A 21,307-nucleotide genomic window follows, 5' to 3' on the forward strand; every position below is an offset into this window, starting at 1 on the left:
CTAGTTCTTTCGCTGCACTTTTGGAATAATTACTAGTATTTTTGGAATAATTATTAATATTAGTTAGTACCGAATTTATAAATTTACGAATACCAAACGAATAAAAGTTTGTTTGTGTTACTGATCGCTATGCTTGTTTTTATCCTTCCAAGTTAGATCAGAGTTTCTGCCAAAGATGTACTGATCAGAAATATATTTATATGATTGATTGTGAATGAACTTGTCAAATATATCACAAACTGCCAAAACAATTTGTTACAGTGCCATCTCGTGATAGCAGAGTGAATACAAGTTGGGTTCGATTACAGCCTACGCTAAGAGGGGTATGAAGTTTGGTACAGAGCTGATGATGATCATGAGATGAGAGGACCTCCCTTGAGGTATTCAGTCAAGGCCAGCGCAACGAGGCCAATCATGGCAAAACGCCCATTCAACATCTCTGCCCCAGAAGACATTATTTCCTGTGATTTGCTCTCTTTGGACACTCCCTTGAACATGGGTATCAGAGAAGCAAGCGTGAAGAGAAGCGCGCTTCCAATAAACAGTGGAACTCCTCCGCTGGCCAGTTGGGCGGCGAGGTCTTTCCCGCTCGCTATCTCCACCGCGACAGCTGAGACGAATCCGAGCATGGCGAGTCTCCCATTTATGGTTTCTGGGGCTGGCCCACTGAAAGCGAACACGTCCTTAAAGTTTGTGCCCACCTGCATTATTATTTATGTCAATTCAATTCAGTTCAGTGCAGTGCATGTGCATGTTAATGTAAAAATTGGCGCTTGCATAATCGCTTACCGTCTCAGGAGGGGTAGAAGTTGATCGCCTTGACTCCGGCTGTGGATCCACATGACCCAAATTAAGTTATATATACAATAACATAAAACCTTATAGAATAACATAAAACCTTCTATTCGTGGATACGGAAACAGCGACAGAATTACTAACCCCTGCCATGCATTTTACTCGAAGCTGCCTGCTGGTTGTTGACCTTTTCGCTGGCCTCCGTTGCAGGAGCGATGCTCCATTCATCGCCATTACTGATGCATTTACAGCGGCCATGATCGCAATATAATAATGAACACTATGTATGAGAACGAATCTAATTTATATGGACTTTGAGAACAATATGAAATAACTAAAGAAGAATAGCCACTATTGATCTGTTATGAGACTCCAGGGCTGGTTATATATAAGGATGTGGAGGCCATACGGAAAAATCTACCGTCATTCATTGAACGGTAAACGCTTAACCAAGTCGAGGTTTCTCTTCCTCGGACTATGTTTCCACGTGGTTGGATAAAAATTGAGACGTAGATCCTCCAACAACCGGCGCACCGCACTTGAAATAGCAGAGGGCATCACCATCACCAAAGATTATTCAACCTGTAGTAAGTCTCAACTTCGTGCTAGAATTTAGGAGTTCGTGTAAATCACGTTTTGAACCATTTCTATCCTCGTCCATCCTTTTTTTTATATTTTATAAAGGGTTATTGTAACAGGTGGGAGTAGGTTTTGAATGTCCATAGGGAGTGGGCATTTTAATTAGTTAATAAAGGTTTAAAAAACATAAGGATTTTCCATAATTAGATTAATTAGTTAGTTTAAAGAATTTTATTTATGGTTTATAAATGTAAATAAATGCAGTTTATTATCCAAATAAATGTAGTTTATTATCCAAATAAATGTAGTTTATTAATTTTCTAAATAAAGATATTTGATAATTTTAAATAATATTTTCCTCTCTAAAATGCAATAAAATATTCCTAACGGTTAGATCTTGATTTATTCCAACATTTTTTATTATTATCTTAAATCTAGATCTATCATAATATTTTGTTATAAATAATATGGTTATCTCTTCATTCTTCACCATGACTATTCTCATCGTCCTAATTATCGCCTTGTGAGATTTGAGCTCCCATCTTTAGTTCAGGCCATCACCGTTTCTTCTTACCCATTACATACACTTTGAGAGACAATGAGTTGAATCAATAGCTGAAGCATAGGGTACAAAGGACTCATCCGAAAGAGGGGGATCTCTAGATCCAAGTCTATACATTCTCTTCACATGTATAAACATTTATTTTTCAATAATAGAATCAAAGTTCTGCTATTTCCATTGGATTCTCAATATATCATTTTATGGTACATGTTCATTTATATTTGGATATTATTTGTTGTAGGGTTTTGATATTTTATTTTTCAGATCTAAAGAGAAATGAAAACCATTCATTTTTGTTGTTAGGGTTATATGTCACGATTAACATAAGTGAAGGATTTTGGTGCAACTTCCAAGAAACTTCATACTAACAAATGGCAACTCGAGTAGCTTAAAAATTTAGAACCCTAGTGACTGTTGTTTCGACATTTTTTTTTAGCAATTTTCAGGATTTTTTCTTTCTCTCAATTTTCACTTCTTTTTTTTGGATTTTTACTCTTTGATTGAAGAATATTTGTTTTGTTGGGTTTCCTTGTCCTTTTTGCAGGTCACATGTACCATTCGTGCAAGAGATGACACTGTTTGCAATAAATTTACGAAGAAATTCCTTTGGGGAGGGAGCACATTTTTTTTTGACAAAATATTGCACCCCATATGGACGTTTTGAGCCTTTTTATGCTCGAGGACACATTAAACATGTCAAAACTTGTGCCCCCTATTTCTACAATTTTTTTTCATAATTTTGGCGACAGTTATGCACGTGTGTCAGGAAGGGTTTCTTCTTGTTCCCTTTCACCCCTAGGCCCAAAGTCTCTTAGTATGTTTTCTCATTTCGAGGAAGGGAAAATCCCCTTAGGGTTTAGAGTACACCTCTACCATTTTGGAGACAATTTGTTCAGTTGAGGAATCTAGTGCGCAGAACATTTAGCCATTGTTTTCCAACGTTGTTGCCATCATTTTGTAGTCCTTTTTAGGTAATTTTTAGAATGATTTGTTTCCTTTTGAGACATGTGTTGAATTTATTCTTTAGGATCGCCACGAGCATCCTTCTTTTCACAATTTGATTTATGTTATTTTCCAATACTTTCCCTTATGTTTTTTCTTGGATTTTTTTGCATCATTTTAGCAGATCTAGCCTTAGATCCTAGCCCCTTATGCATTAAATCTTTTGGTATTTTCGTTTCTTTGGGTTGCTTGTATTGTCCTCATTTGTTCTTGTCGTTTCATAGATTTTTGCGTGGGGAATTGCGTGCTTCCGTTTGTTGTTATTTTACTATTATTTATAGTTTATGCACTTTATTTCTCAGTAGCATTGCCATCATAAAACATGATTTAATAAACACATCCACATACACATTATTCACACACTCACACCCTAATAAAACTAGTGCTTGGTTACAACCACTAAGGAAAGACTTGAAACGGTCCACATTAATTATAACTTAACTCACATAGATTAAGCCCAGTAGGGGGCGATGTCAAGTACAAACCAGGGCGCTGCTACTCAGTCTAATAATGTCAAATACCATTTTCAGCTTGAGGGGCAACCTTGATTTTCAAGCAATGGGAAACCCGATCTAGACTTTATGGCAGCACGACTGATAAAGATAGACATACGAACCCCGCGGTACCGGGCCCCAGAGGATGAAGAAGTTAAGGTTGGGGTTGGAGGCCATCTCCATCTGGTTTTAAACAACTTTTTTCGGGGTTTGCGGTGGCGTTCATCGGACGGGGAGGAGGAAAAGGGCGAAATGGAGGCATTAATTGGGGAGTTGCATCTACCAGCACGACTGTGGAGTCATCGGGAGATTGGTGTCCCGTCCTTTCCTGCGTGTCTGGTGGGGTCGTAAGGCCACTTGGAGACGTGTTGCTCGGGCAGCGAGGCAGGCAGTCATTGCCTGTCGCCATCCCTATTTTGGCTCAGTGCAGACCAGGTAAACGCGTGAGAATCAGTGGCACTGGCAGGTAAACGCTCTAAACGTCCAAGTGAGGTTCTTTTGCCATTAGGACAGTTTGACGCTCTGCGACTAGGTTTCTGCTCTGCGACATGGGTTGACGCATCCATCAGGGTAGGGGTTACAGGCCGCCCTACGGCCCTGTAGCCACCTCACCCCCGTACTCCCGTTTCGATCCCCATGCGGGTTTTTTACCCTCTCGAATCGCGACCCTTTACCACTTTTTACCCCCCGCTCCCCCGTTTTTTCACCCTAGTTTTTTTTACCTAGTCGCGGACTCTCTTACTCTCATCGGAACGGGGCTCAGACATCCGTATCCGCCGGTAGCTAAAGGAGGAAGTAGCTTTCCCTACAACCTGTGGGATCGACCTGTGCACCTGCTGCTCCACTGGCATAACCCTAACGGTCCCCCCACTGTCGGTGCCGAACCAAGGCGGTTACCAGGTTCCGAGGAGGTTTCACGCAGCTGTCGACATGGACTCCGAAGAGGGGGATTACTCGGATTCCCCGCTGGCGGAGAGCTCCATCTGGCGTTCCACGTTCACATCTTCTGGGGGCCTGCACAGTGGAAATATGTCTGCCAGCTTTGAGCATCTCTCTCCATCTATCGACCCATCTCTTCCCTCTTCTCTTTTCCCTGGCGAGCCCTCCTCCTGGAACACATTTGCTGTCCCCTCCCCGGCTTCTCTCGGATTCCTCGCGGAATGTTTTCAGTCCTCCCCGAATGGTGCCGCTCCCCATCCGTAGGCTATACCCTCGCATTCCCATTTCCCTGCAAACCCTGTGGAGATCCCTGCTCACCCCGTGGAAAACCCTCCCCGCGCTGACTGTTGGGCAATTTATTGGACTTAAATTGCTGCATAAATTATCGACCAGGGAAACTCGTAAGCTTGTGATGATGCCAGCGCAATATATGCAGGAGTAGGCAACTAACCTATGTCTAACTAAATTATTTATGATTCAATATAATATGCAAGGGAAGAGGCTCCTAACTAAGGAGGTCCTGGTTGTCCTTCCCTACAGTATCATAAAGAAATCATTGATTACATAAAACTAAAAAAAACTTGAAATGAAGACATGAGAATGAACTTAATTATTGTTTAGATTCAAGTAGAGAGAGAGACTAACTTAGTCTCTTGATTGTCCTCTCATGTACTAATCCAAACTAAACTAAGATTCATTCACAAGCATAAGAAATGAATTAACTTGAAACATGAAAGCAAAATGATGAATTTCAATTATCATATAAATTATTGGAGAGAGAGCCTAACTTAGACTCTTGGTATCTCCTCATATGATACTTGAAACATAAAAGTAAAAGAATGAATTTTAATTATCATGCAAATCAAATAGAGAGAGAGTCTAACTTAGACCCTTGGTTGTTCTCTCACATGCTGATAAGATTCTAATTTAAAACTCATTCACCAATCAAATCCTTAAACATCTAAACAATGAAATGAAATAAGATCTAATATGAAATAACATGTTTCTCTCATCCTTTTAGAGTGAGCTCAGTTCTCTTAAGAACAAGACAAATTATTCCATATACTACATTAAGCAAACTTATATCTAAAAACTACATAATGGAAATAAAACTACATAATGGAAATGTATGAAAAATGAAGCTTTATTCTATGCCATCATAAGTTGGATACAATGCTCTAAGAGTCCTCTCTTTGGAATGGAGGAGGTACTCCTATTTATACAATGAGAGGAGATAACAAACTCATAATGATGATCCATTAATCTCTCTTTTAGTTCCATACATTTCTCAACCATCTAGACACATAACCCTATCCTCCATGATTTCCTCCATGAGGTCCATGATCTTCTCCATGATCTTTTCCATGAGGTTTATCTTATCAAATTCGAATTTGATCATTCAAGGCCACATAAAGGTGTCTTGGAAGCTTCCTTGGAACCTACACATGTCACCAAAACAACCCACTTTCCATATATAAAGTAAAATATATTATTTTCTAATATTTAATCAAGAATTTCTCTCAAAAATAAACAATATTTGGAAAATATAAATGAGACCCATTAATGGTGAATAGTAGGGAAAATGGAGTGACAAGGTGATGAATAGTGAGCGAAATAATGGAAGCATAGGTGAAAAATGTATGGTAATGAGTGCCATTTTTGGAGCCCAACATACTCCCCAACTGAAGTTCTTGCATGTCCTCATGCAAGCTACTACAATGACTTATTTGATTTGATTCCTAAATGAGCTTCCTTTTAACTTTGCACCTCTTTGGATAACTTGTATTTGTTTGCAAAGCGTTGACATATTTTAATGATTGGTTATTGTGTTACAATCATTATTTACTTTGATCTCTTCTTAATGATTGGTTCTTGTGTTACAATCATTATTTACTTTGATCTCTTTTTAATGATTGGTTCTTGTGTTTACAATCATTATTTACTTTGTTGAGATCTCTTTTTAATGATTGGTTCTTGTGTTTACAATCATTATTTACTTTGTTGAGATCAATCATATGCTCATCATTTTGTAGTAGTTTTTATTGTGAGAAGACTATGTGGGTTAAGATGTAATATGAATGAGGAAAAAGAATGAAGTGTGAAATTCCCCCCTCCCCAACTGATGGTTTTTGGCAATTTTAAATGAGAAAGGAAATAGTGAAATAGTGGAATATTTTCCAAATATCATCATTTTAGCATCTAAAAAAGAATTTCAAGATTAAAGGTTAGAAAACATCATACCTTACTTACCTAAGGAAGTGGATGAATCATGCATGTTCAGCTGCTACAATTCTGATCTGAAGCTTTTTCTTCAAGTTGTGGATGAAAGATGGGTCTGTGTTGTCGTATCGGCTGCTGGATCCTCTGCTACTAGATGATGAATCCAAGGACTGTTGAACATGGCTGAAAGTCATATCTGCTACTGGATCTTCTGCTGCTGGATGATGAATCTGATGAGTCTGCTAAATATGGCTGAAAATCTATAAGGCTTGGAAGGTATACAAAATATATATAAGTTACATGTCCCTCCCAGCCTTATTGATTGACTTGTCCTCAAGTGATGGCAAACTTATAAACAATGAAAAGAAATTGGCTTCATCTGCTACAAAATATGGGTCTTCAAGTCTTCAACGCTCAATGGCACAAATCTTACTATGTGATTAAATGTGTTGATGTCGAACATAGCAAGAAGTTGTTGACTTAGTGGCCGTCAATGAATGCCCCTAGCCAACACAAGAGCTCCCACCATTGATTCCAATGGGAGTCAGGATGCCTAACACATCTTTGTAGGTACGAATAAATTTGTCATGGTCGAGTCACCTACAAGATCCAACGAACAAGGGATATTAATGTACTCCCATTGTTCATTGGCAAGAGTACTTGCCATTAAGGCATGCAAGCCTCTAGGTGTTTTTTCAATGATACTTAGACTCTAGAACTTTGACTCAAGCAGAGTTTTATTGCGGAAATGAAGGGGAATGGTAATGACATGGAAAATGACAATAAGGAAATGCATGGTGTATGAACAAGAACTCTTGCTATGAAAAATGGATATGGAAAGGTCATGCTTTATGGTTTGACAACAGGTGGAATTGAAAATCTTTGCAAAAAAGGGAATTGCAAAGGAGTGGTTGTAGAGTTGGATTTGTCTTCAGATTCTGTCATGACTTAGTCTTTGGAAGACCAATTGTTGTCACAATCTAATCTCCTTATGTTCACTTGATTAACCTGTAATCTGTAAAAACCTTGGTACAAAGAAAACATAAGTGTGCTTTAGAAGAAATGGCCAGTTTCTTCATGATTCTTACGCAAAAATTTCATACCAAATAAAACAAATTAAGGACAAACAAAGTGTTAAATTTGACTTAATCATGATATTAATATCAATCCATTTGTGAAAATAACCACGGAGAGTAATACTCCCTGTTTGTGTCAGCTGACTTCTGTGCATGGCGAAAAGTTTGGCATCATAGATTTGTTGTGTCCTGCAGATTAATACGTTATAAAAGCATACAACAATATCAATTTGCCAACTCTAAACAAGTTAGTCAGCATTTAAATAATCCACCAAATGTTCTTCCAAATTATGCTTCCAAATGTTCCATTCTTTATTTTCAAGCCTGCGTGAATTTTGTGAAAAGTGTGTTTGTTTGTTTGTTTTTTTTGTTTTTTTTTTTTTTTCTGTTCTCATGATTTTCTCAATTTTCATGCCTCCAAAGTTTTCATCCTGTTCTTGTAATTCTCGTGATTCTCTCAATTTTTATGCCACCAAAGTTTTGTTTCAAAAACAATCACAAAACACTTAATTTTTTTTTTTTTTTTTTTTAACAATGTATTAAGACAATCATATATTATAACCACATAATAAAAAACAATCAATAACCAACATAACGATAATCAAATAACAAGAAATTATAACTATATTAATTAATGCAGTTATAAAACATATTAATATATTAATATAAATAATATATTAATACAATTTTTACATCAAACATTAATTAATAATTAAATAAAATACTTAACAAATGTATACAACAACTTATAAAAGAAAAATATAACAAACAAATATTAATATATACAATGAAAATACAACAAAATACAAATACAAATATAATAATAAATTAATATATTAATACAATTATCATATTAATGATAAATTAATATAATAATAAATTAATATATTAATAATACAACAAAATAATAATAAATTAATATATTAATACAATTAATATATTAATTATAATAACAAACATCAATAAATTACAACAAACATGAATTTTTTTTTGTATAACGAAATCAAAACAATTAAATACAATAACAAAATTAAGCTAAAAATATAAAACGCACAATAAAAAGTGGGATTTGGTGGACTCTTACATTTCAACTCAGGGATGAATATTGGGGGTGTGCCGGAAAATATCACTATTAAATGGAAATCCACCTCAAGAAAACAGAAGCTCGATTATGAGGGCATTCCCTATCGTTGCAGAAGGTGCCATCAGGTGGGTCATCTTTACAAGGACTGCCCCCTCCTCCAGAAGACCCAGCAGGCTGCCATAGGTCAAGACCTGCCTACTACTAAAGGTCTACCTGATCCTCCTGCAGCGGCGGTACCAAGGACGGAGCACAACATTACCTCTGATACGGTGGAAGCGCCTCCAGCACCTCGCCGCAAGAAGCAAGTATCGAACCCGTCCCGGCCTCCATCTCCTCCACTGACGCGTTCAAAGGCTGCAAAAGGAGTAGTTTTCTCATCGGGTACGTCTTCTTCTTTGAATGTCTCTGCTTCTCTTCTTGCACCATTGAGTTTATCTTCCCCTGGCATGCCCCCCCCATCAGAATTCCCCCTCCCTCTTCACCGTCCGCACTCGACTTGGTAAAGGCCACCTGCCCGCCCCGTCCCCCTCCCGGCTCGCTATATTTGTCTTGTCCCATCCCGAAACCATCAGGATTACCCGCATCCTCCTCTCTTCCCTCTTTCCCCCTCCCCTCTTTTCCCTCACCCTCCCCATCAGTTAACTCTTCGCCGAGGTACTCCACCCGCTCGACCTCCAAGCTGAAAGTGACGGACTCCATTGGGCTGTCGGTGGAGTCCCTTATCCTCTTGCCCAAGCAAGGGCACGGTCGACCCTCATCGTTCTCTAAGGCACAGAAACAAGCGGGGGACGATGTCCTCCAAGGCAGACAGCACACTCTTGACAGGGTTCTTAGAGCGCAGGACACCCTCCCCCACCCCCCTCCATGAAAATACTATCCTTCAACTGTAGAGGGTTGGCCAACCCGGATAAAAAATTGGCCCTGAAACGTCTCCTACTCTCGGACCCAGTGGACATCATCTTTTTACAAGAAACCCTTTGCAAAGCAGACTCTGTCTCCTCCATCCTTGGAACATGGTTGCCAAGATGGACCTTCTCCGCCATAGATGTATCCGACCGCTCAGGAGGCATTGCTATCGGGTTTAAGAACAGCTCCATAAACCTAAAGAATATCTGGGGTGGAGGGGGTTATTTGGGAGCGGACATATTCTCAAAAGATCTGGAGGAAAATCTTAGAATCTTCAATGTCTATGGACCCTGTCTAAACAGGGAGCTCTTTTGGCAAAAGCTCTTCAGCTCCCCTCTCCTCCAAGCTGGGAACACTATATGGGAGGAGACTTAACTTTCTCTATGGGTTTCTCTGAATCATGGGGACATATGGCACAAATTGATCCCCTCTCTGACTTCTTTGGGCAGCTGCTCGAGGACCACCACTGGATTGATATCCCATCGGCCAAAATTCAACATACATGGAAGAACAACCGATCTGGGGCCCAAAGCCTTGCTAGGAGGCTGGACCGTTTTATCATTAAGGAGGTGCTCCACAGCGATCATCCCAGATCTAGGCAATGGGTGGGAAGTGGCGGGATCTCGGACCATAGACCCATATATCTGGAATTGGGCGCAAGACAACAGGCCCCCAAGGCCCCTTTCAAATTTAATTCCACTTGGCTCCGGGACCCCTCATATAACAAATTAATATCTGATTTCTCGAAAGCACATCCAATCCCTGAGGATGCAGACCAAGCCACAAGCTTTGTAAGGAACCTTTCCAGAATCAAAGTACTCTCAAGAGATTGGGCCAAAATTAAGAGAAAACAGGATGATCAAATGATATCTCTTGCTGAACAAGCTATCGAGGTTCTTGAATCCAACTCAGAAGGCACCTTCATCTCCCCAGATCAGAAATCTATGTATGAAGGCCTCATTAATCGGAGAACACAGGTCCTTCGAGACCGTGAGGATAGCTGGAGACTAAGGAGCAGAGCCATCTGGCTCAAGGAAGGGGATGAGAATACAAAGTTTTACCACCGCTTTGCAAATGGCCGGAAAGCGATCAACACTATCTGGGAGCTGCAAGATGGACAAGGACAACAGGTCAGCAATCCTGGACAACTTGCCTACCTAGCCTCCTCACATTTCAGGAATATATACAAGGCCCGGGAGAAGCAAATCTTTTAGAAATAATGAGGGTGGCAGAACTCTTTCCCAGATTTGTGGATGATGCGGACGCAGAGGAGCTTACAAAAGAAATTACTTTGGAAGAGTTGGAAGCTACCATCAGGGGTTTCCAAAAGGACAAGAGCCCGGGACCTGACGGCTGGACTATTGAGTTCTATCTAGCTTTCTTCGAGCTGTTGGGCCAGGACATCCTCAAAGTAATCAACCATTGCAGTATCACTGGATCTATCCCCTCTTCCATCAAAGCCACTTTCATTGCCCTCATCCCCAAATCAGACAAGTCGGTATCCTTCAATGATTTTCGGCCTATCTCGCTCTGTAACTGTCTCTACAAAATCTTGGCCAAAATTCTAGCAAATCGGCTCAAGCCCATCCTCTCTGCCAATATATCCTCTGAACAATTTGCTTTCCTTCATCGTCGCCAGATCCATGAAGCTATAGGCACTGCCCAAGAGCTCCTTCACTCTCTGCAGAGAATGAAATTGAAAGGAATGATCCTCAAAGTTGACCTCTCCAAGGCTTTCGATAGGGCAAACTTACTATACATCCGCATGCTTCTCACCCATCTGGGTTTCCCCTTCATGTTCATTAAGAGGATCATGAGCTGTATCTCTGATGTGCCGTTCAGTGTCCTTCTAAATGGCTCCCCCTCCCCCTTCTTCACAGCCGAAAGAGGCCTCCGACAAGGATTCCCCCTATCCCCCCTTCTGTTCCTTCTCATTATGGAAGGGCTAAGCAGGCTGATTGCATCAGATCATAGGAGAGGCAGAATCAAAGGGATGAAAATCACGGACAACTGCTCCCTTACTCACCTTCTGTTCGTGGATGATGTGCTCATCTTCTTAAACGGAAGCATGGCTGACACAACATCATTACAACTAGTCTTTGATCTCTTCCAGAAGGCCACAGGTATGATTATTAATGTACAAAAATCCACCTTAACAGCGACAGGTTGCTCACAGCAAGAAATCATTTACACAAAAAATCACTTCCCCTTCCAAATTCACCCTATGGAGGAAGGGTTGAAATATCTGGGCTTCCGAGTGAAACATGGAGGATACAAGATAGCTGACTGGATATGGATGATCACAAAGGTGGAGAAGAGATTAAATTTTTGGTATAATAGATATCTCACAAGGGCAGGAAGACTCACTCTCATAAAAGCTGTGCTGGAAGCTACACCTGTATACTGGATGTCTCTGGCTTGGATACCTAGAGGAATCTTATCCAGGCTACAAAAAATATGTTGCAGATTTCTATGGAAGGGGAACAAACAGGGGAACCTCTTTGCCTGGGTCAAATGGGACACCATCGCTAGGCCTAAGAAATGGGGAGGCTGGGGAATAAAAAGACTTGATCTATTCGCAAAAGCTCTGGCAGCAAAACTTGGATGGCAACTTCTCACTTCTCAGAGTCTCTGGAAACAAGTAGTTATGGAAAAATACATTGCTCCGGAAAGCATCTTCAATTGGATTCGTAGGGAACATAGGGGAAGTGGAAGACACTCAATCATCTGGAAAGCAGTTCTTAACTCCCTTCCCCTAATTCGGGAGGGACTAACATGGAGAATTCATCAGGGGAACTCTGTCCGCATTGGTATAGACCCATGGATAGGATGCAGCAATGCACATCGGCTGTCTGGGCATCTCACAGCCCATCTAACGGATCAAGGTGTCACTCACATTGCACATATTGCAGATCAAGAAAACTCCAGTTTTCTACAACAAGCCTGGAAGACACCGCTAGATCTCCACATCCTGGAGCAATGGAGACAAGAATGGGCGTCTTACACTGAGGCCCTTACACAAGCTCACATTAGAATCACGGAGGAAGAAGACGAGATAGTATGGGCACTAGCAAAAAATGGAACATATTCTCCGAAGGATGGATACCAACAGCTCATGCAACCATATCAGCCCGAAAATACTCAGCAGTGGTGGAGAGCTATATGGCATCTAAAAGCAGCACCCAGAACACGTATGCTCATGTGGGCCATCCTCTGCAACAAAATTCCTACTGGTGCAAACTTAAAAAAACGATCCTTCACGGACCTTTCTGGTGCCATTTATGCAGAAGCAATGAGGAAGACACTGAACATATCTTCCTGTCCTTCCCGGTAGTAAGTGAACAATGGTCCCTCCTCTCTTCTCGCTCCCCCTCCCTCCAACAATGGCAGGGCCTATCCATCGTTGATGCCTGGAGAATATGGCAGGAGCAACACATTGGGAAAGATAGGAACATTCTGCTTCTCATGTGCTGGTCAATCTGGACTGCAAGGAACCGTGCAATATTTGACCAAAAACCCCCTTTCTGGCTGGGCATAATTGCCCATATCGTTGCAGACCTCGCACTCATCCCCGATGATCCCCCACAAGCCCCTCCTCGGTCTATATCCCCGGAACTCATAGACAAACCCTATCCCTGGGCTTACTTTGATGGCTCAGCGCAAGAGGAAGGATATGGGGGTGGAGCCCTCCTCTACCTCAGAGAAAACCATTGTTTCAAGATCCAAATACATCTGGGACGGGGCACAAACAACTATGCCGAGCTCACCACTGCCAAACACCTCATATCCTTTGCACATGAGAAAAGATGCACAAAACTACAATTGTTTGGAGATTCAAAACTTGTCTGCAACTAGCTCAACAGAAAATCAACATGCTCTGCTTTCTCTTTGAGACATATTCTGGATGAGGCTCTCAGACTAACAGATGCTTTTGAAAAATTTGATTGCTATCACATTTACAGGGAGCGCAACGCTCGGGCGGACTACCTATCCAAGCAAGCTGCGCAGAGGCAAGAAGAGGACTGGCTAATCCAGGAAGAACTGGATGGAACCTTCTTTCAACACTATCACAGACCCTTTGTTGATCCTCAGGCACAAAGGGGAGCACAGCACTGAAAGGAGTTCCATCATACACACTCACTGTTTTTCTTTGTTTTTCATATAGACTGTTAAAATTTTTGTATCGACCCACAGGAGTAACCATATTTTCATGGCAGCAATCTACAGCTGCATTTATAGCGAAGTTATATATCAGCCAGTATGTAGCATGGGAGAAACACCCACAGTCTTTGTTTTTTGCTTTTTAGATACATGTCTCCCTGCGCGGAGCACACTCCCTGCGTGGAGATAAAAACAGATGGGATATGTATGTACAGGTTATTTTTGTTTCCTTTCCATGGAGGGAACAACTATCATAGGTTTTTGACATTTTATGAGAGGCATCCAGCCTCAACATGCGTATGCTCAGACATCTACAAAATGTAATTTCTTATGACTTAATAGAAATTACGACTTTTTCTACGGGAAAAAAAAGATTAAGCCCAGTTGGGCAATAGGGAAAAACAATCTTGTAATTAGATTTAGGGTCACTAGGATAGGATTCCACAAACCCCCATTGATCACTTACATTGAGAAATAGTAATTTGTCCTTGTAGGGAGCTTGAAAAGCTCCACAATCTCGAGGTCAAAACCAGAGCGTGCCAAAAAACTGATTTAGAGGGGGTTAGGCTTAGGTCTCAGTGTGTGAAAATCTCCACAATGCTCCCCGACTAGTTGGTCTAGGGCTCTGCATTGCTGACTAACTACCAAGAAGAAAAAAATTATGTTGGAAATGTATTGAGTATTGAGGGGGGATGAATCAGTAGTGATGACCTTTATATCAATTTTAAAATTGTTACCACAATATCAAATAACCATGCCCATTCACAATATTTCCTTAACTAAATATGAAAGAAACAATAAACTCAAACATAATAACCATGAGAAACATCAACACAAGCATGCACACATAAGAACACAAGTATTCATGTTCAAAACCCTTTCGAGAGAACACCACCCTACTTTTGTTGCACTGCTCAATTATTTTATTAATCTGTTGAACAAATTGTACATGGATTAGCTTACACCCATAAGCTAGAAGAATCAGCTTTCTTCAAATTATGATGGCATCCATCAGACCGGAAAATTGTTTCCTCTCATGGATATATCAAAATATATCTGCTCGAAGCTCCCATGACCAACGATCCTCTCCCAACTACCATTGGACTATCCAACTCCAACTAGATCGAGAAATATCTTCCTTTTACTGAATATGCCAAATCAATGTCTACTCTTAAGCCTCCACGCCTTCACTTCCTCCATGCAAACCACATTTAATAAATGTTTTATAATGGGTTCTCAATCAGCTCAACATGAGAAACCCACGAACACCATCATCCTACACATCAAATCTAAAAAAAAAAAAGAATCCCTTAAGAGGGTTATTTCTTCTCTTCTAGTCACAACAGTCTCCGCTCTCTAACACACCACAAACGGCCAATTTTAGGCCACAATCAAAACGTAAAATATAAATCTTCTTCTAAACTCTATCTCTATTTTTTGCACACAATACATTGATAAAAAATGCCAAACAATGTGAGTCGTTGCTGCAATATATACTCATTCTCGAGACCCTCAGAATGGAATACTCTAACGTTCTCAAGAAAACCAACCAATTAGTACCTTCCTCTATTTATCACTTTCTTATGTTGAGTAACTTTGTAAGTTGTACATGTTATGGATCACTTAACCATTTTTGCACACGCTTAAGGTTTGTTTAAGATAGGATTTTTTTACTAAATCAACCACTAACACCATTATCCATTTGATATTTTCAACTTTGATCAACTTCTAGCAGACCCGCGAAATTTTCCTACCATATGCTGAAAAATTCTGATCAAGAACATCCGACAATGCCAAAATTAGCTTAACGACGTGAGGAATGTAGAGAAAAACTCCTGAAAAAACTCTGTCACACTTGAAACATAGGTTAAATTTGAATAGATCTCCCCAGTCTCTCCCATAGGAATGCCTACCAATGACTGGAGCTTTTCAATCATCCTGTGACTCATCATCCATGCAACTGGGGTAGAGGATGAAGGGAAACATCTTTCCTCAACTCATAAATTTCTCAAACTTCTTCCAAAGCTTCGCAAGCCTCTACATGACCTCCATAAGTCACTGGTGCCTCTACAACACTTCATCAAATCACTTCCACATCACTATAACCATCGTAATTGTTGAGCTAATTTATTGACTAAATTAACACAAGTATTTAATTATCAATCCGGGTTTGTAAAACTTGGAGGAAAATCCACTATATATGGACATCAGATATAATCAAGTTTAGAAGATAAAATTTGAAGAATTAAGGAAGTACATATTACAAATATAAACTTATTTTAACAATTTCTACTTCATTTATGTAATATATGAGGGAAGAGGCTCCTAACTTAGGAGAACCAGGTTGTCCTTCCCTACAATACTAATTTCATGAAGATAAATCTAAGAGCACTAATTAACAATGGTTTATGATGCAAAAGATGTAAAAGAAGAGGCTCCTAACTAAGGAGGTCCAGATTGTCCTCCTTCACAATCCTACTATATCACAATCACCATTGCTTCAAACTAGAAATGCATAAATAACTTCAAATAAGAAAAGGAGAATGAAATTCAGTTTTAGTTCAAGATCAAATAGAAGGGGAATTTAACTTAAATTCCTGTGTGTTCCTTCATATGTAGATTAGAATTAAACCAATATTCATTCAACAAGCATCACACATCTAAATACATTTGAAACAAAAACTATTCTATGAAAACTATGAAAATTGAACCAAGAAGTGTACTTATCTTGGTGTGGGGGCCCTCTACCCTTGCCTTGCACACTTGAAGAAATCTCAGCTACAAAAACTTCAGTAGATCAACTAAGCATGAACAACAAATTGGAATGAAAACAAGTTCTTCAAATTAGCTCCCAACTCCAATTATACAAAAGTTACATACAAATTCCATTACAAAAGCCATCAAAGTTTTGGCTTTAAATAGAGGTTTAATGAAACAAACTGATATATATTATCTCTAACACTCATATCTACTCATATCCACCTATCTAAGTCGAACTCATCCAATTCATCCCATATGGTCAATCCCATAAAATCTCAAAACTGCCCCATTTCCTAGGGATTTTCTGGTGACTAGTCATGTTTGACCAGCCTTGACCGGGCCTAATAAAGCTTGTTCTGGTCGAACCAAGTGGAGTTAGCTTAGTCCTAGTTCGCAAGCTGTCCATTCATGCATCAAACTCGAGCCCAAGTGTCCTGCAAACATGTCATCCACATAGCTATTATGGGAATTTCTGATTCAGTCCAAAATTGCACTTGAAACTCAATTTTCATAAAAACTTCTAGAAATTGCAAAATTAAAATTAAACACCTGAATATGCATAAAATACGTCAAAATGAGATGGATATGATGGAAAATGGATGGAAAATATAAGAATTAGGTAAGTTTCCCTAAGCAAAAATAGACCAAAGCTGAGGGCCAACATCTTCCCCTTGCTGATCTTCAAGCATGTCCTCATGCTTGCCTTTGTCTCATTGATCTTCTGCCTCTGTATGCTGACCTCCCTTGTTGTTCTACCAATGGCTCTGTCCCTTGAAGATGAAGCTTTCTCTTGAGCTACCTGTAAAAGGATATCTATGCTTTCATGTACTTCTTCTCTTTTCTTGTGGATGACATTCTTTACCAATATATCATTCTGGATGAGCAAATTCAGACGACAAATAAAACTTGAATTTGGAAATACATTCTGACACAGGATTCCTGTCCCTCTCAAATCAATAATTTTACTCAAAGCATCCAATATCCAGTTGCCCTTACATCTCATTAAAAGAAGCAATTTTTTATGTCTAGGCATTCACTTTCAATTTAGCCACTCGTTTACCGATGCAATTTGCAAAATAGGGGTTGAAAGAACCATAAAAATATCCCAAACAGAAATGAATATGAGAAAATTGCCCACATAGAGTCTAATTAGGCTCGTTCTAAAGAACACCCATGTTTTTGTTTTTCAAATTTCATTTTCATTTGCCCAGAAAAAGCAATGAAAAATAGTAGTTTCTCAAAATTGAAATGCATTTCGGAGATTGAATGATCATTCAATTTGAAATCATTTTTTTCCTTCAAATGTTTCTCTAGCATCCTGCTTACCTCTTTTCTAATGCCCTTGACAAAGAGATGAGACCAATCCTCAAAGAAATGAACAAAATTTTGATAAAAAGATTATAAAAACATAATAAACATGTTTTTATTAATCTATTTCTTATATTCTATCCTCTGTTTCATCAAATTTAAAAAAAAACTCCTTTGTCTCTGTGTTTGCAACATCTCTACCCTGTTCATGGAAACCAAGATTCAATAACTAATCTTTAGGACTGTATATAACTATGACCAATTTAAAACACTGCATCAACATATGGCAGTTCACTGCCCAATGACCAATATAAACCATTGCACTGTTTTATTTAATCAACATATGACAATCAATATAAATTTGGCTTTACATTAGCAAAAATAAATGCAAATCTTTAAACATATGCCGGCACTTTGTTTTTAAAGACCCATTCCTTCATGCATCAAACTGAACCTTGACTTGTTCGATCATAAAAATGCATGGACAGGTGTAATTTTCGGCTCAGCAAACTCCATGTTTTCAAAACTGCACTCAAACGTTTTATTCATTACTTCAGCATGCAGTCAACCCGTAATAAACATTTTATTTCAGGGAGAACCGGGATCTGTCAGATGATTTATTTTGATTGTCTCCATTTCACCGTTAACAACTCATTCCTCGTGCCATTTTTGTGCAAGCAAACTCACTGGCTGTGATGAACTGCTGTGATTCCTCTGCAACGTGGCTCAATTAACCTGCGTTTTCCACTGTTAAACTACATTTAAACATCCCACGGCCTTACTGATTGAAGAGTTTCAATGAATGATGACAGTGACATTGGTAAATGCATTATCTTATAACTGATGTTTTTATTAAAATATCCCGAGATTTCCTCAAGAATATCCGCTGCATTAATGAAAATGAATCGGATTTTGGCTCTTACCATCTTGCTCACGAAATATCTTTCTCAGTCCATTTTGCTTGAGCTTACACGTCAGCCAGATCTCCAGCGCCAATTTAATTAAATAAAATTTCCTTTGCGAGGATTCATTTATTAAATTAATGGCAAATATGTGGCAATCGCTCAGGTTGTTTAACTGAAGTTTTAGATCACAATGCAATGCTTAACACACGTATTTTTTCCTTGAAATCCACTAACAGTTGGAGGCGATCTCTTAACTTCTTTCACGGTATTTCTGGAGTCTAGTGGAGCGTTGCTAACATTGAGAGAATTACGCTCTCTCTTTGAACCAGTGCATTATTCTTCTCACAGCTTGCTTATATATTCTACGTTGTTGCTTCTGTCAAAACTTTTCACTTCTTTCAGCCATATGCCAATGGCATCTACCATCTTTCTTGAGCCTCTCAATGGCTGTGATGGCCACAATGGCAGAGCTCTTCGCACAGGGTTTATGTCAAAACATTTTTACCTGTTGCCTGTAGCTGTAGCTCTTGTTAAAACGTTTTACTTGCCACAAGGTTTTTTCAAAACGTTTTTACCATTTACTGTTGTCTGTTACACCATGCATAACCATCAAACTGAAAATTGGAACCGTGTTTAAATATTTTCATTGTGCTGTATGAATGCAAGTGGCTGCACATCGTTACTCCCTTTCTTTCTGAGCTTTCAAAATAGCGATGATGGTGTAGTTTAAATTCTGATTTGACCGCTTCTCTGTTGTTTGATTGCTTCCATTGTGGCCATCCTTCTGCATACCAACTCATTATGTCGTGACTGCTGTAAAAAATAAATCATGGTTTTATTTTTTTTACGTTCGCCATTACCTACAACTGTTCACCATTCATTCCTTCTCATATGAACCATGCACGCATAAACTATTTCAATTTAATGGCGCATATCCTTACCCTTTTCCGTATTACCATCGTGCCCATCGAATTGTATTGCCATAAGTTTGAGAAAGTTTTGAAAGCCTGTTTGAATCATATCCCCTTCCTAATATCATTTACTCCGCCATACTCATTTGCCATTTTCAGGATGCAAAAAGATTATGTTTTAATACAACGCATATGTTTAACACATTCCTTTGTTGTATGCAAATGGTTCAGCGCGCATATATTTCCTTATGAAATATTGCCTTATATATATTTCGTTGATGTATTTCCCTTAAAAACAATGCGCATGTTTGATGATAATAATATTACCCTTTTGCATATTATCATATACTTGCCATCATATAACTTTACACCATGCATATATAAATAATAGCATTTCTTCTTATGCGCTTATGATAAGGTTAATCATTTCGAGTTGCACTTATTCCATATGTATTGCAATGTCTTCCCTTAATTTTAAAATGACCATTTTTAGGTCATGTTTAAAATTGTTTCCATAGGACTAATGCTTGCTTTTTTTGTGCAGGTGCAACTTTTTTTAATTCCTCACATTGATCCATTTTTGATTCTGGCTAAGATGCTGGCCCTCAGTTTTGGTCTATTTTTGCTTAGGGAAACTTACCTAATTCTTATATTTTCCATCCATTTTCCATCATATCCATCTCATTTTGATATATTTTATGCATATTCAGGTGTTTAATTTTAATTTTGCAATTTCTAGAATTTTTTTATGAAAATTGAGTTTCAAGTGCAATTTTGGATTGAATCAGAAATTCCCGTAATAGCTATGTGGATGACATGTTTGCAGGACACTTGGGCTCAAGTTTGATGCATGGATGGATAGCTTGGGAACTAGGACTAAGCTAACTCCACTTGGTTCGGCCAGAACAAGCTTTATTAGGCCCGGTCAAGGCTGGTCAAACATGACTATTCATCAGAAAATCCTTAGGAAATGGGGCAGTTTTGAGATTTTATGGGATTGACCATATTTTTTGGGACGAATTGGATGAGTTTAACTTAGATAGGTGGATATGAGTAGATATGAATGTTAGAGATAATATAGATCAGTTTGTTTCATTAAACCTCTATTTAAAGCCAAGACTTTGATGGCTTTTGTAATGGAATTTGTATGTAACTTTTGTATAATTGGAGTTGGGAGCTAATTTGAAGAACTTGTTTTCATTCCAATTTGTTGTTCATGCTTGGTTGATCTACTGAAGTTGTTGTAGCTGAGATTTCTTCAAGTGTGCAAGGCAAGGGTGGAGGGCCCCCACACCAAGCTAAGTACACTTCTTGGTTCAATTTTCATAGTTTTCATAGACTAGTTTTTGTTTCAAATGTATTTAGATGTGTGATGATTGTTGAATGAATATTGGTTTAATTCTAATCTACATATGAAGGAACACACAGGAATTTAAGTTAAATTCCCCTTCTATTTGATCTTGAACTAAAACTGAATTTCATTCTCCTTTTCTTATTTGAAGTTATTTATGCATTTCTGGTTTGAAGCAATGGTGATTGTGATATAGTAGGATTTGTGAAGGAGGACAATCTGGACCTCCTTAGTTAGGAGCCTCTTCTTTTACA

The 21,307-nt window shown here is 39.0% G+C and overlaps 3 protein-coding genes across 3 annotated transcripts; 2 read left to right on the forward strand and 1 right to left on the reverse strand.

Moving 5' to 3' along the window:
- Positions 1 to 215: 215 nt before the first annotated feature.
- On the reverse strand, positions 216 to 1,144 carry LOC149147571 (early light-induced protein 1, chloroplastic-like). Its single transcript, XM_089441190.1, has 3 exons — positions 940 to 1,144; positions 790 to 828; positions 216 to 701 (listed from the first exon to the last, which is right to left on the reverse strand). Exons 1-3 carry the CDS (start codon positions 1,051 to 1,053, stop codon positions 354 to 356), a joined length of 501 nt encoding a protein of 166 aa, XP_089297316.1. The 5' UTR covers positions 1,054 to 1,144; the 3' UTR covers positions 216 to 353.
- Positions 1,145 to 10,067: 8,923 nt separating this feature from the next.
- LOC149147572 (uncharacterized) lies at positions 10,068 to 10,871 on the forward strand. The gene has a single exon (XM_089441875.1). The coding sequence runs from the start codon at positions 10,068 to 10,070 to the stop codon at positions 10,869 to 10,871; it is 804 nt and encodes a 267-aa protein (XP_089298001.1).
- Positions 10,872 to 10,876: 5 nt separating this feature from the next.
- On the forward strand, positions 10,877 to 13,773 carry LOC149147573 (uncharacterized). The gene is made up of 4 exons (XM_089441876.1): positions 10,877 to 11,155; positions 11,297 to 12,987; positions 13,149 to 13,481; positions 13,620 to 13,773. The coding sequence occupies exons 1-4, from the start codon at positions 10,877 to 10,879 to the stop codon at positions 13,771 to 13,773; spliced, it is 2,457 nt and encodes an 818-aa protein (XP_089298002.1).
- The last annotated feature ends 7,534 nt before the right edge of the window (positions 13,774 to 21,307 follow it).

Source organism: Pinus tabuliformis, chromosome 9, assembly GCF_031772625.1.
Source record: "Pinus tabuliformis cultivar Carrire ecotype Pingquan chromosome 9, CPIR1, whole genome shotgun sequence".
NCBI lineage: Eukaryota > Viridiplantae > Streptophyta > Pinopsida > Pinales > Pinaceae > Pinus > Pinus tabuliformis.

Coding starts and splice junctions, on each gene's coding strand:
- LOC149147571 (XM_089441190.1), bottom strand. CDS start 1,053: ATGGCCGCTGTAAATGCATCAGTAATGGCGATGAATGGAGCATCGCTC. Junction 829..939: donor GAGTAAAATGCATGGCAGGG/GTTAGTAATTCT, acceptor GTGGATCCACAG/CCGGAGTCAAGGCGATCAAC. Junction 702..789: donor CTTCTACCCCTCCTGAGACG/GTAAGCGATTAT, acceptor ATAATAATGCAG/GTGGGCACAAACTTTAAGGA.
- LOC149147572 (XM_089441875.1), top strand. CDS start 10,068: ATGGCACAAATTGATCCCCTCTCTGACTTCTTTGGGCAGCTGCTCGAG.
- LOC149147573 (XM_089441876.1), top strand. CDS start 10,877: ATGAGGGTGGCAGAACTCTTTCCCAGATTTGTGGATGATGCGGACGCA. Junction 11,156..11,296: donor TCCCCAAATCAGACAAGTCG/GTATCCTTCAAT, acceptor CATCGTCGCCAG/ATCCATGAAGCTATAGGCAC. Junction 13,482..13,619: donor AGATGCACAAAACTACAATT/GTTTGGAGATTC, acceptor TCACATTTACAG/GGAGCGCAACGCTCGGGCGG.